This window comes from Trachurus japonicus, chromosome 8 (genome assembly GCF_045865225.1).
Source record: "Trachurus japonicus isolate A0001 chromosome 8, Traja_1.0".
Taxonomy (NCBI): Eukaryota; Metazoa; Chordata; class Actinopteri; order Carangiformes; family Carangidae; genus Trachurus; species Trachurus japonicus.
In genome coordinates, this window is record NC_140914.1 from 3,754,377 (window position 1) to 3,767,370 (window position 12,994).

The window sequence follows — 12,994 nt, forward strand, 5'->3', positions numbered from 1 at the left end:
CCGTGGGTCAGAAATCGAGATCGTGACTTTGGTGTATCGTTACAGGCCTAATTAACACACAAACTGATCCTCAAAAACAAGGTTCAGACTCTTGAGACGAGTCAGAGTCAGAGTGAAGCGTCACCTCGGGCGTCATCCTGCTGATGGTCGGGACGTCGTAGCCGGCGTTGATGAAGTTCCCCGTGTACTGCTCCAACTGGAACTCACTGAGCCACTGGTAGATGGCCTCCGCGTCCTGCAGCACACACACACACACACACACACACACACACACCGTCAGCTCAGTGTGTGAGTGAGTGTGTGTGTGTGTGTGTGTGTGTGTGTGTGTGTGTGTGTGTGTGAGTGTGTGTGTGTGCGACGCTCTTCACCTTCCCCTCCAGCAGCTGCTGCGGTCGGACAAACTGCTGGGAGAAGCTCTGCTCGGCCGGTCGCTGCACCGTCACCGTCTGCCTGCGAGGAGTCCCACCTGTGTGACATCACACCACAGATCCACAGGTGAACTCAGGGGCAGAAACCCCCCACTTTACCCCCCCTTACCCCCCCCACTTTACAACCCACCTCCCCCAGGTAAATATGTGTTAGATGATGAAAAGCTGAAATACCTGCAGGATGATCAGGCTGTTTGCTGAGGTCTGGGTGTCCAGCGTCAGCAGCAGGGGGCGTCGCCTAGACAACCACATCATCAACGACATCATCACCATCAACAAACTGTAGAGTCTGCACCATGTTTATCTTTGTTGTTATCGCAGAAACAAATAAACAATGCGAGATGAGGATGTACGCTGCAGCATGACAGGATTTTACAACTCGTGCACCCCTACAATTCTAAGTGAGGGGGGAACTGTTCTTTAGCCTCGTAAACCAGCCTCTCCAAGAAATGCATTTCATTTCATTTCATTTCTGAGGGAGGATCTGGCCTCATTCATGGCCTGAAACCCTCAGAAGGCCGAGCCAATCAGCGTTGCCGCTCAGATTTCTGTGATTGACACAGCACGTTGGCCAATCAGGGACCGACTGGTGCAAAGCCCCGGATGATAACGTCACTACACTGCGCGACTCTTACCACAACCAACATGGCGGAGCTATAATCTAGGAGTAGCAGCCTAAAAACAGCTGAAACACCATCAACCATCCATTACAGCAGTTAGACAAGAGCAAGAGTCGGCGCTTGTTGAGTTTCTTGAAGGAAAAGACGTTTTTGCTGTTCTTCCAACTGGATTCGGCAAAAGTTTGATATGATACCAACTTGCTGATTGGCTGAATGGGGTTGTCTGTCAACGCTACTACTCCCACCCAGCTCCCGCCCACCCCAAACGCTTACAGGGGGAATGAGGCCAGACTCTCCCTGTGAAATAGATAGAATAGAATAGAATAGAATATACTTTATTAATCCCTTGCCGGAAATTCTTTCGTCACATCAGGTTAGGGTTAGAAATGAAATGAAATGCATTTCCGGGAGAGGCTGGTTTACGAGGCTACCTAGTAACAAGTGTTAGTCTGGAACTCTGCATCAGTGTGGTTGTGTTTGTGTACCTTGCTGGCGTTGTCATGGTGTCCGGCGTGGTGCTGCAGCCCGTTGGGGGCGCTGTTGCTCTCGGTGCTCTGTCCGCTGCCGGCGCTGCGGGTGCTGCCCACGCTGCCGGTGCTGCCCACGCTGTTCCTGTCTCCTGCTGCAGCAACAACACACAACGACAAGGACAACACACAACAACAAGGACAGCAGTGAGGTCAGGGCGTCATGGCAACAGAGACGTGGATGGTGGCGGTGGAGGGGGGGGGGGCAGGGCGCCGGCGTCGGGCTGAGGAAGCAGCAGATGCTCTTTGTGGGCGGGGCCAACAAGCCGACAAAATGTGGATACAAATGTTAAACATGTTAAAAACCCTCCTCTGATGGAACATGTGATGCTCAAACATTCAAGATGGCCGCCGTCCCTGTCCCGAAACTGTTGCAGCTAAAGGCTAATGCTAAGCTAATATGAGCAATATGATCAATAACATGTGAATCATATGATAGTGACGTTCTAATAAACCAAACAAACTCAGCTCATTAGCCATATTCACAGCGTCGCCATCTTTGCTTACATCGTCACTCGGGGCGGGAAGATTCAACGCCGTCACATATTAGCAGTTGCAGCTAATACCGGCTAACTTAATTCAAATCAGTTTAATCCAAATGTTGTTTTACTTTGAAATACGGCCCGATGTCCCTTCAGACGTTAACAACCCACGCCTTCATTAAATCTGCATCAATAGGCCGAATCGCCTTGCTAAGCTAACGGCAGTAGCTAAGCTAACGGTAGCTAAGCTAACAGCAGGGCGTCAGCTGTTAAAGGTGTACAGAAATGGCCGTTTGTCCTGTTTGTCGCGCCGAGTTGTCACGAGCTGCAACACGAGTTTACCCGAGTAAGGAAAACGAATTTGATTGGTCGTTTTCGAGCGGGCGGGATATTCAAAGCTTGGGGCGAGACCGAGCTCCGTGTGTGTGTGCGTGTCTCAGACGTTTGAATGACGGATTACGGATCCAATATCAGTGGCTGGTGAATCGTGTACAGGCTGACGTACAATCCGTGCGCCTGCGTTATCCAATGCGAAAAAAAAAATACACACTTTCATCCTGGATTTACTCAAAAATAGAATTTTGCACAAAGTTTGGCCTACATCGTCTGAAAGATGAGTTATCACATTAATTTTATGATCCAGAGTGGGCTCAAATTCAGTTTTCTTTTCTGTACACCTTTAAAACCCTCCCGTTGTGGGACACGACATGAAACTACTCCAGTTAGCTCAGTCATGTTGGAACTCAGATATCCGCTGGAGAAAATATTTTTTCATGGAGCGTTTATTGAGTCACTGAGTTATTAAAGTTAAACAGGTAGCTAACCGTTAGCCCGGCTAATCTATGATAACCATGACTAATTACAAAAATGGGCACACATAAATAGTAATGTTTGTCTAATCATTGGTTTCATAGACTTTACAAACATCAGATTAGTCTAAACGGCGATATAGTGACGTGAAAAATGAGATATAGCAAAATTCTCGTCCGTCACTATTGTTCGAATGCTGGTTTTCTACCCGGAAGTAGTTGTAAACAATAAAGAGATTCGTTCTATCGGGAAGCAAATAAAGGAAATTCGTTAATCAGACTCCGGTCCCTCGCTTTATTGCGTCCCTGGAAACACTTAATTTTACCATGATGAAAGTTTTTTTTTTTTATATGACTCACAACAACGAAGCACTTGTTCTAGACTAAGTTAGCCTCATGCTACCCAGTTAGCCTGTTCACGTTAAGGTTTGTGTGTTTGTCAAATCAGAAGTTTTTAATTAAACTGTGTTTTATATGTGACACAAACTCATCGGACTGAGTGTGAAATACGAACGGCGGCCATCTTGAAAGTCTCAGTGATGATGAAGGAGGAAGTAAACTGAGCTGGTGCTTGTATCCACATTTAATAAATATGACTGCAGTTATCTGCTGCACTGTGGGGGCGGGGGTGGAGGGGGGGGGGGGCAGGATGCAGGTTTCTGGTATAAAAGCTTTGCTGTGGCAGCGGAGGGGGGGGGGGGGGGGGGGGGGGGCAGAGCTGCAGGCAGATCCATTAACAACACAACAACAGTCACGTAGCATCAGACGGAGCAGCACAGTGAGTTCATCCTTCAGAGGCGTTCACTGAACTCAGGGAAGTTTCAGTTTCCTGCTTCGCTCTGTAAAAACCACCCGCTCGCCGCCACTTTGAGACTTGAAGACAGTTTGTACTAAAACTTTATTGATCCACAGCAACAAACAAAGAAAAGCAGGATTCAAACAAACTCATGTCGGAGGCGACGGACGGCTCCATGACGACATCCAGAGAGAGCGGTCGCTGAGCTCGGCTGTGGGCGGGGCCTGAAGCACAGCCAGAGCATTTGGACCCCACACACCAAGATGGCCGACCTCTAGTACATTTGTCATAGAGAGCCTAAGCAGAAGCAGGAAGTAACATGGGACCTCAACTCGGAAAAAGGCTTTATTCGAAACCGCATACTATACTGCTAGTACGTACTGATTTGGCCAAAATGTAGTATGTAGTATGTAGTATGCAGTATGCGAACAAAAGCAAAATCTGCAGTATAAAAGTTCCCGGATGTCGTACTGATTCGGAAAATATTTCCAGTATGCATCTGACCAGTCTACATTGCGTACTGTATCCCACAATGCAATGCGCCCCTGACGTCTAACCGTAACCAAAGATGGTAGTGAGGCCTTGTACCGTAACTATAGTTTATGAAAATAAAACTTAATGCAGACTGATCGGTTCATTGTAAAATATGTATTTATTTTTTGTAAATGTGGTGATTTCTGTACGTAATGTTAGGCTCCAGAGCCCCGAGGCAGCGCTGCTCTTCTGTCCAATACACACAAGAAGCTTCACTTTACATTCAAACAAACTAATGCTACTGCCACAATTGTTAGATTTCATTAATGAGACCGACATTTATCTCCTAAAAATAATTTAACCAGCCGGTGGTAAACCTCTACAAACCTGTGGGTAAGTTAATTAGCGATGGTTTTCTCCCCCGGGATGAGGACGGAGGTTGGCCGGCCGAGCAGCTCTGCAGACCGGCTGCTGTCTCTGTGATGTCCCGGTCGCTGCGGAGCTTCACTTCTCCGAAAAACATCGGAGCAAACTTCTAAACAGCCGTCGTTTGGATAAACTGGCCGTATATTTGGATCTAAACAGTTACTTTCTCACATGAAAAAATATTAAAACTTAATAAAGTTACATAATAACAGCGCTAGAGCGAGAAATAAAACAGCTTTTAGCCTGTTTTACAGCTACTGCTACCGGTTGCCGTGAAATGCATTCTGGGAAACTCGTATACTGCATACTGCAGATCTGTAGTCCGTAGAGCATCGTCACACTAAATACATTCTTCTGTTGCCGTTTTACGATAAACTGCTGATTTTTTCGGATGAAACGTGATGTTAACAAGACATATTTTTTTCTCATGGCACAATTCAATCGGATCACGAAATAAAACTTTGACTCCCGTTCACTTACATGGAGACTTTTTCCGAGTTGAGGTCCCATGGCGACGTTACTTCCTGCTTCCGCTTAGGCTCTCTACTATTCACTGTTGTTTCTCCGGGCCAATCAGAGAGCTCCTTCCTGTTTACAGCTACAACTACCTGCTTTCAAAAGGTGAGGCAGCGCGGCGGTCGGTGATCGTGGTCTTGGTGTGGGGGGGGTCCACTGAGCGGGGGGGGGGCGATGCAGCTTCAGAACAGCCAGGGAGGGGGGCAGGAGGGGGGGCGAGGGGGGGGCAACGGGGGGGCTCTTACCATGACACGAGTCCCTGAGAACCCAGATGTCCTCGAAGGGACAGCCGGACTGAGACAGACGGCTCGGAGACAGAGACAGACCTATCAGACACAGAGACTCTGAGGGAGCTGCTTCTGTCAGGGAGGGGGGTAGGAGGGGTAGGAGGGGGGGGGGGAGTTTCTCACCTGTCACACCTGTAACAGCCTCTAATGACTAAACAACATCATTCATCAACGTTTCTTCTTCTTCCAGTTGCACAAAACACCTGAAATAATCTGCAACAGGGACGACCCGATGGCAGCGAACTCACCGTCGCCATGGAAACGGCGGCTTCACTGCTGTAAAATGTCCCTCACTGCTGTAAAAATCTCTTAAAGGGATATTCCTGTGTAAGTTGCCCCACAGACAGCCAGATAGAAAAAACACTGCTGTCTATGGAGCCACCAGCAGCCAGACAGAGTTGTTCTTTTGATGAACTTCAGCCCTGGATCGACTCTCCGTCTCTTTAACTGAGGAAAACTGAAGGAATCTTAAAGGGATAGTTCACCCAAAATTCGAATTTCACTCATTATCTACTCACCGTCCAAATCTCGCGCGTTTTGCGCAAATCGGTGCAAATCGCGCAAGATTTGGACGGACCAGGAAGAGCAGTGCTGGGAGCTTCCGCTACAAACAAGCTTAAAACATAGACTTATTTAATTTTTTTCGGAACAATTTCTCATGTTGGGGCTTCAATACAAGAGGGACATTACAGACGAGCAGTATGGTAATGGCAGTATATTTGGATGTTTTTTGGACGAAGAAAAGTGAGCTCCGTTCTCAACCGTCATATGGACATGCACTGCTACGCCGAGACCCCCTGTAACTCAGAGAAGCCACGGAGGACTCTGAAACTTCTCCCAGCCCTTAGTCCACATGAGGGGGAGTAATGAGTGAAATTTGAATTTTGGGTGAACTATCCCTTTAAGTTCAGGAGAAATGAAACCTGAGTCAGAATATTTGAGGCGTTTTGTGCAACGAGCTGCTGATCAGCTGATTATTGATTAAACGATTAGTTCATTAATCAGTGAAGAGACAGAACGACACAGAGTGTGTGTGTGTGTGTGTGTGTGTGTGTGTGTGTGTGTGTGTGTGTGTGTGTGTACCTGTGCCGGCGGCCAGCCCGTTGGCCAGCGGCAGCACCACGTGGGTGGGGGGGGCGTAGAGGGAGTAGGAGTCGTCGGTGTGGGGGGCGGAGCTGAGGCTGGAGGAGAGGGGGGGTCTGGAGAGCTGCTGCTGGCGCTGGGGGGGCAGCGAGGCGTGGCGGGACAGGGTGGCGCCTGGAGGGGGGGGGTAGGGGGGGGGGCAAGCTGATGGTTAGAGGTTTAGAGGTGGGGGGTCAGTCGTTATGAGTGAGGATGGAGAGATGGAAGCAGGAGAGGGAGGGGAGGGGGTCTGGAAGCAGGTGCGTTAGTTCCTGGAGGCGGAGCTTCTTCTAGATCATAGATATACTGACTAGATGCCGCGTTCTGCTTCTCAGCGTACGTCAACACGGCCGCCATCTTGGTCCGGGGTTTCTGACCATAGACATATAAACGTCTGACCAGCAGTCAGACCAGTCAGACCCTGTAGAACACATTTCAGTGTATTTATGCATGTGGGTGTGTGTGTGAGTATGTAAGTGTATGTTTAATAGCCTACATTTTAAAAAAATTCTACAAAAATCCCTTTTTTTTTTGTTGTATCATAGATCTATGTCTTACATTTATAATAAACCAAACGGCTTGAAAATCGGTTGAATATTCGGTGAGTTATGGCGATTGTAATGGTTGATAGACGTCTGCCTCTGTTGACTAGTGCAGGAAGTAGACACGGCTTCCCCCTGACCAAGATGGCCGCCGCATTGACATATTCCACTCAATAGAGCTGCCTGGGAACGCGGCATCTAGTCAGTATATATATATGCTTCTAGATTACATCACTTCCTGTTAGGCTTGGCACCACACCAGAGTTTCAGTCGTCGATTGCAACACCAGGAAATTTCCACGATTCTCGATACTTATTCCATGACAACACGATAAAAACAACAAAACAAAAACAATCACATCAAAAATGTATTTCTAAATGTTTATGGAAGATGAGGGATAAAAATAAATTGCTAAACATATGGGATGTTATAAGTTGATATGGATATTTATGTTAGGTTAGGTAGGTCTATATATTTTAATGGGTGTGGTAAATATGTTTATTATGTAGTATATAAAGTATACTGATATGGATAAAGATGTAGTAGATAGATAGATATATAAACCATAAAAAAAGTCCATTCTTCTTCCCACTCCTTTTTTAAAATTGTGTATATTATGATGTGATGATGCTTATATTACTATTTTTTGTTCTTATATTATACAGTATATGTGTGTGTGTATATATATATATATATATTTTTTTTTTTTTCATTTTAGACACAAAATAAATTCATTCATTCATTGATTCATTCAAACTTTCCTGTATTTAAGCTCCACTGAGCTTCAACTCGTCTACATTATTATTATACTGTTACTGAACTGTTTTTATGTTTATGGGACTCTGGACAGAAATGAGCACCTTGCTATAATCCGGCACATTTACATGTTTTTATGTCCATTAATGTGCACTGTCCCATTCAAATAAACAAATAAAGTAAAAAGTAAAGTAACAACTTCTCTCAGAGCGCATCAGAAACATGAAGTCAGAACAGAGTTAAGGTGGTAGATCTGGCTCAACACCAACAGGAAGTCATGTAGTCGTTACTTTTATCCTTCAACTAGTTCGACTGTAGCTCAGGCTCAGGCGCGTAAACGGTCCGCGTCAGTCCAACAGGACACAGGACTCGCCGAGGGACAAGCTGCATATCTAGTTACTACGACAACACTACCTCCTGGAAACAAACATTAAAACTACCAGAGCGTCTCCGTCCGTCCCTCCGCTGCAGAAAATAGTCCCAACAACAGAGAACCAAAAACTGATTCTCTGCTGTTTGAAACCAAGACATCTGGACGGCTTCAGGAGGAACCGACAGGATCAGAGCTCAGAGAGAGAGAGCTGGGGAGGGGGGGTGAGGGATTAGAGGGGGGGCGAGGGGTGAGGGGTGAGGAGGGGTTATAGAGTTAAGAGACAGACAGGACAGACTGACCGTTCCTCCGGCTGATCACCTCCACGATGGACGGAGGGAAGAAGCCGACCCGGTCCATCCCTCGGGGGCTGTCGTGGATGTGTCCCTTCCACCGGCCGTCCACGTGCTGCTCCAACACCTGGGGGGGGGATTTTTATTTATTTATTGTTGTTTTTTAACATTTTTATTTCATTTACTTGTTTAGTTTATCATTTTCCTTATTAATGTATTTGTTGTTTGTATTCTCTACTGTTGGTATTGGGTGGGATTGTGGGAGGGATAAAACACTGGAAGTCTCTCTGTCACATTGTTCTGTCATGTTGCTACCTGTGAAATTGCTTCCAATAAAGAAGTCATTAAAAAAAAAAAAACAACTAAAACCAGATCCTTAGACCAGATCAGATCACGTGATCTGGTTTTAATCTGGATCAAACCTCAGTTTGTGTTGTTCAGAACTTTTTAGTCGGATCAGGATTTAACTTTGATCCAGAACAACAGGATTAATCTGATCCCAGACGTTTGGAATAAAATGGGATATAAATTAAATTCAAACGGGTCAAATAAACAACATTTATAATGTAACATATAGAAACATTTATTCATTTATATTTTGTACCTAATTTTTCAACACTCAGTGATAAAGTAAATAAAGTTAACTTTTGATAATATTCCACAATTGAAGAACTTTTCCCAACTACTGGATAATATAATGGAAACATATTCACAATGTATTTGACTAATGTTCTGTAGATTTGCTTTTTTTGTTTAATTTATTCAAACAGCCAGACCAGACCGGATCAGGTTAGTTAGACTGTTTAAAATATCACATCACAAACATCCCATGTTCAGATCACTCCACTGTGATGACCTCATGCTGATGAGCGTTTCCCACGGCGACCACCGGGCGGCGCTGCTCACTCACTAACGTCTCAACATCTTTCACTTTCAACTCTTCATCAGACACAAACTCAACCTGAAGCTCTGGTTTCAGTTTATTTTAGGTCTAAAAGAATCTGAAGATTTCACCTTTAAAGGGACAGTTCAACATTTATATTCCTTATATTTATATACTATATATACAGTATATTACCTTTAATTATCGGTGCATGTTGTTGCATTTCAAGAAAGACGACATGTTTGTGAACGGAGCTGTAACACAAAGTCTGACTGAGAGTCACGTTGACGTCTCAGTTTGTTTACAGGTCTGAAGCTGCGTCTGTTTTATCAACAGAGGAAAACTGTATCGACTCAGAGACTCAACGTGTTCGTAGCAGAGAGAGTTGATATTCCTCTGTTGATAAAACAAACGGGAGTGATTTTTGTAAAGCAACGTCATGTCCTAAAACAAACGACTCAATCTGACCCCAGAAAGACCTGGGGGGAACACGTTGGCAGTAACGGCCGACGAGTGAGACTGACCCCAGACCTTAAGTGTTCAGTGTTTTGTATTTGTCCTTTGTTTTACCTTTTGTATTAAAAGATGAAAATTATCTATAAATAAAGAGTTGGCAAACAGGCTAAACAGTCTAATGCTGCGTTCAAGACAACTCGGAAGTCGGAAAAAAACGAGCTCCGAGTTGTAAGAAATGAATTGAACGGCGTCGAACTCGGAAATTACAGGTCGGGAACTCGGGTATCATATCAGAGCTCCGACTTTCCGACTTGACGTCACGACAACATCAAAACATGGCAGCCCTCGTCTTAAACGGTTAGAATTTAGACATTTTAAGTTCTTTGTTGAGGTTTGAATGCATATTTTTGTGTATTATTGCAGTAGCCTATATGAAATACGTTTATATTAAACTGTGATTGTTGTTTGGTGTGAAATATGTGACAGAAATAAGGTTTAACTGTTATCAAGGCTGTAACATTATATGTGCACTCATCTGCAGCGTCTCCTCTCCTCCAGAATAAACATCATTTACTGCTGCATTGATTTTTCATATTCAGCGATGAGCCACAATAATACGACAAACTTCCTTCAGGTATCCATGTTTTTTTTCTCCCGAGTTCCTGCAGCGTGAATGCAATGATGTCTGAAGTCGGAAATTTTCGAGTTGGGATTTCCGACCTCCGAGTTGTTATATGAACGCAGCATAAGATCTGTCTGCTCCCATTCTACGCTGCCGTGGCGACGCAGGGACAGACAGAACTACTGCAGGACAGGAGACAGTAAAAATAAAATCTAAACATTCATTCTGTTAGAGCTGAAATATTAGAAACTAGAGCCTCAGGTTGGATTTACCTGGAATCGTCCTTTAAGTTTCACCACAACACAAACAGAAACTGAAACTACACTGAGCGACAACACAACCTGTGAGGTCGTGGTGTGTTCAGGGGTTTTTATGTGAGTCTGGATTCTTCTGTCTGAACATGAACCGGCTCCACGCAGGTCGAGACCTGAACCTGACTCACTGACAGGAAGTCTGTCTGTCTGTCTGTCTGTCTGTCTGTCTGTCTGTCTGTCTGTCTGTCTGTCTGTCTGTCTGTCTGTCTGTCTGTCTGTCTGTCTGTCTGTCTGTCTGTCTGTCTGTCTGTCTGTCTGTCCCTCTGTCTGTCTGTCTGTCTGTCTGTCTGTCTGTCTGTCTGTCTGTCTGTCTCTCTGTCTGTCTGTCTGTCTCTCTGTCTGTCTGTCTCTCTGTCTGTCTGTCTGTCTGTCTGTCTGTCTGTCTGTCTGTCTGTCTGTCTGTCCCTCTGTCTGTCTGTCTGTCTGTCTGTCTGTCTGTCTGTCTGTCTGTCTGTCTGTCTGTCTGTCTGTCTGTCTGTCTGTCTCACCGTGATGACGTCACCGGCGCGGATGTTGAGTGCGGTGGGGTCGTGGATGTTCCAGTAATCCTTCAGAGCTCTGACCTGCAGGACGCCCGTCGCATCTGAGGAGGAAAACAGACTTTTACAACCACACAGATACAAGGTACAATGTTTATAAATATATATATATTGTATATTTATACAACAGTTAGTTCCGACCGGTCCCAACCGAGCAATTTGATTGGACAAGAGACGTTCCATAGTGCTGATATACAGTATAACAGCACTGGGACTTTTCACAGACATAATCACTCCGCTGTTCAGCTGGACAGGAGCTAAGTCAGAGCCAGGCTCCCCATACAGGAGCTGCCCCGTCTCTCTGCTGCTGCTACAGTTAGAAACCTGAACATTAAAACCTGGACCTGACCTGGTCCGTCTAATTGGAGATAAATCTCTACTAAACACGGTTGGAAAAAAATCGCCGCGGGGGCAACTACGTTTTGACGGTGATGTGTTTTGATATTAGCGTTAGCTGTTGTTAGCCACGTAGCTCAGCTACTTAGCTTCAACTGTGTTTATATTGATTACATAGCAGATAAACAAATGTAATACGGTATCGATAACGTCTCTGTGTCTTCACGCTGGTCCTGTTGCTCCGGTGCTGATCAGACACGGGCTCAGAACCAGAACCAGCACTGGAAGCAGCTCGGTGGAAAAGCTTGTAGCTAGTAGCAAGCTAGTATGAAATGTTTATGTGTTGCCTGGCAACAGCCTTGTCTCCCTTCCAGTTGCAGAACTATTTCTGTTGGCGGAGCCAAATAAATGATTAAATAAACAAACAAATCATAATCTCTTGTAGTTTATTACTGTTCTAAAATGCGCACGTAGCACTGTTGTATAAAAGCAATATCACACTGGAGGTCGTGCTGTTGTACTGTATATCAGCACGGTGGGATTATCTGACCCAATCACAGCCGTGCTGATATTGAGAGTGAGGAGTCACGTGCCATGATGGAAGGAGACGCTATCGGTTGCCAGGGGCAACGTCATCAGAACAGCACAGAGACGGACTAAATTCTAGCTCTTTTTTGCGCCAACAGATCAACAAATTACAAGAAAGAATAAGGAGAAAGTAAATCACTGGAGCAGTTTTTAACACAGCAGTGATTTCCAGGCATTGTAAAACAGTAAATTACGGAGTAGACGATTTTGTTTTGCCCATAGACTAGTAAGGCTTTTGCCACCGGAATCCTTCCATCATGGCGGAGAAGGGGGGTGGGGCTCTGAGCTGTGACGACAACTCCTCACTCTCAATACAGTACAACAGCACGACCTCTCGTGTGATATTGCTTAAATATATACTGTATACACATTGGAGACGGCTTCTAGTGATCACGTGGGTCCAGAGTCAGTGTGAGCACTATAAGCGGTTGACTATTATAACTGATTTTTTAAATTATTTCACTTCATTTTTTATGCAGAACTCCATCTAAATGCCATTTGTAGAGTTGTTCAATGAGACAAATGTGAGGAAACGGAGCTTCAGCTGTTTTATTTAATGTTTCAAACATGGTCCAGTCGTTTAAAATGCTTTTCAAGAGGCACCGTGAAAGTTTAATGACTACACAGACACAACTCAAACACTGTAGCTACACAATACAGCACAGTAATGTAGAGCTACTGCCTTTAACCCCTTCTGTTGTCCTCCTGGGTCAAGGAAGGAAGGAAGGGAAAGATAGGCGGAAAGTTAGATGGAAGGAGGGAACAGATTGGGTCAGAAGGGAAGGAAGGAAGGAAGGACAAAGGGAGG

At 45.2% G+C, this 12,994-nt stretch overlaps 1 protein-coding gene across 8 annotated transcripts in view; it reads right to left on the reverse strand.

The window, feature by feature from the left end:
- caskin2b (CASK interacting protein 2b) overlaps positions 1–12,994 on the reverse strand; it is a 66,685-nt gene that overhangs the window by 8,380 nt on the left and 45,311 nt on the right. For 2 of the 8 annotated variants that reach the window (XM_085783341.1, XM_085783340.1), the window contains exons 9-16: positions 11,212–11,306; positions 8,458–8,575; positions 6,449–6,622; positions 5,324–5,404; positions 1,534–1,670; positions 603–666; positions 369–466; positions 125–235 (exon numbers count right to left, since the gene is read on the reverse strand). In XM_085783341.1, the coding sequence (XP_085639467.1) occupies positions 125–235; positions 369–466; positions 603–666; positions 1,534–1,670; positions 5,324–5,404; positions 6,449–6,622; positions 8,458–8,575; positions 11,212–11,306 (878 nt within the window). Of the gene's footprint in view, positions 1–124; positions 236–368; positions 467–602; positions 667–1,533; positions 1,671–5,323; positions 5,405–6,448; positions 6,623–8,444; positions 8,576–11,211; positions 11,307–12,994 lie in introns of all 8 variants that reach the window. The other 6 variants (XM_085783337.1, XM_085783336.1, XM_085783334.1 and 3 more) reach the window with 5 other exon arrangements.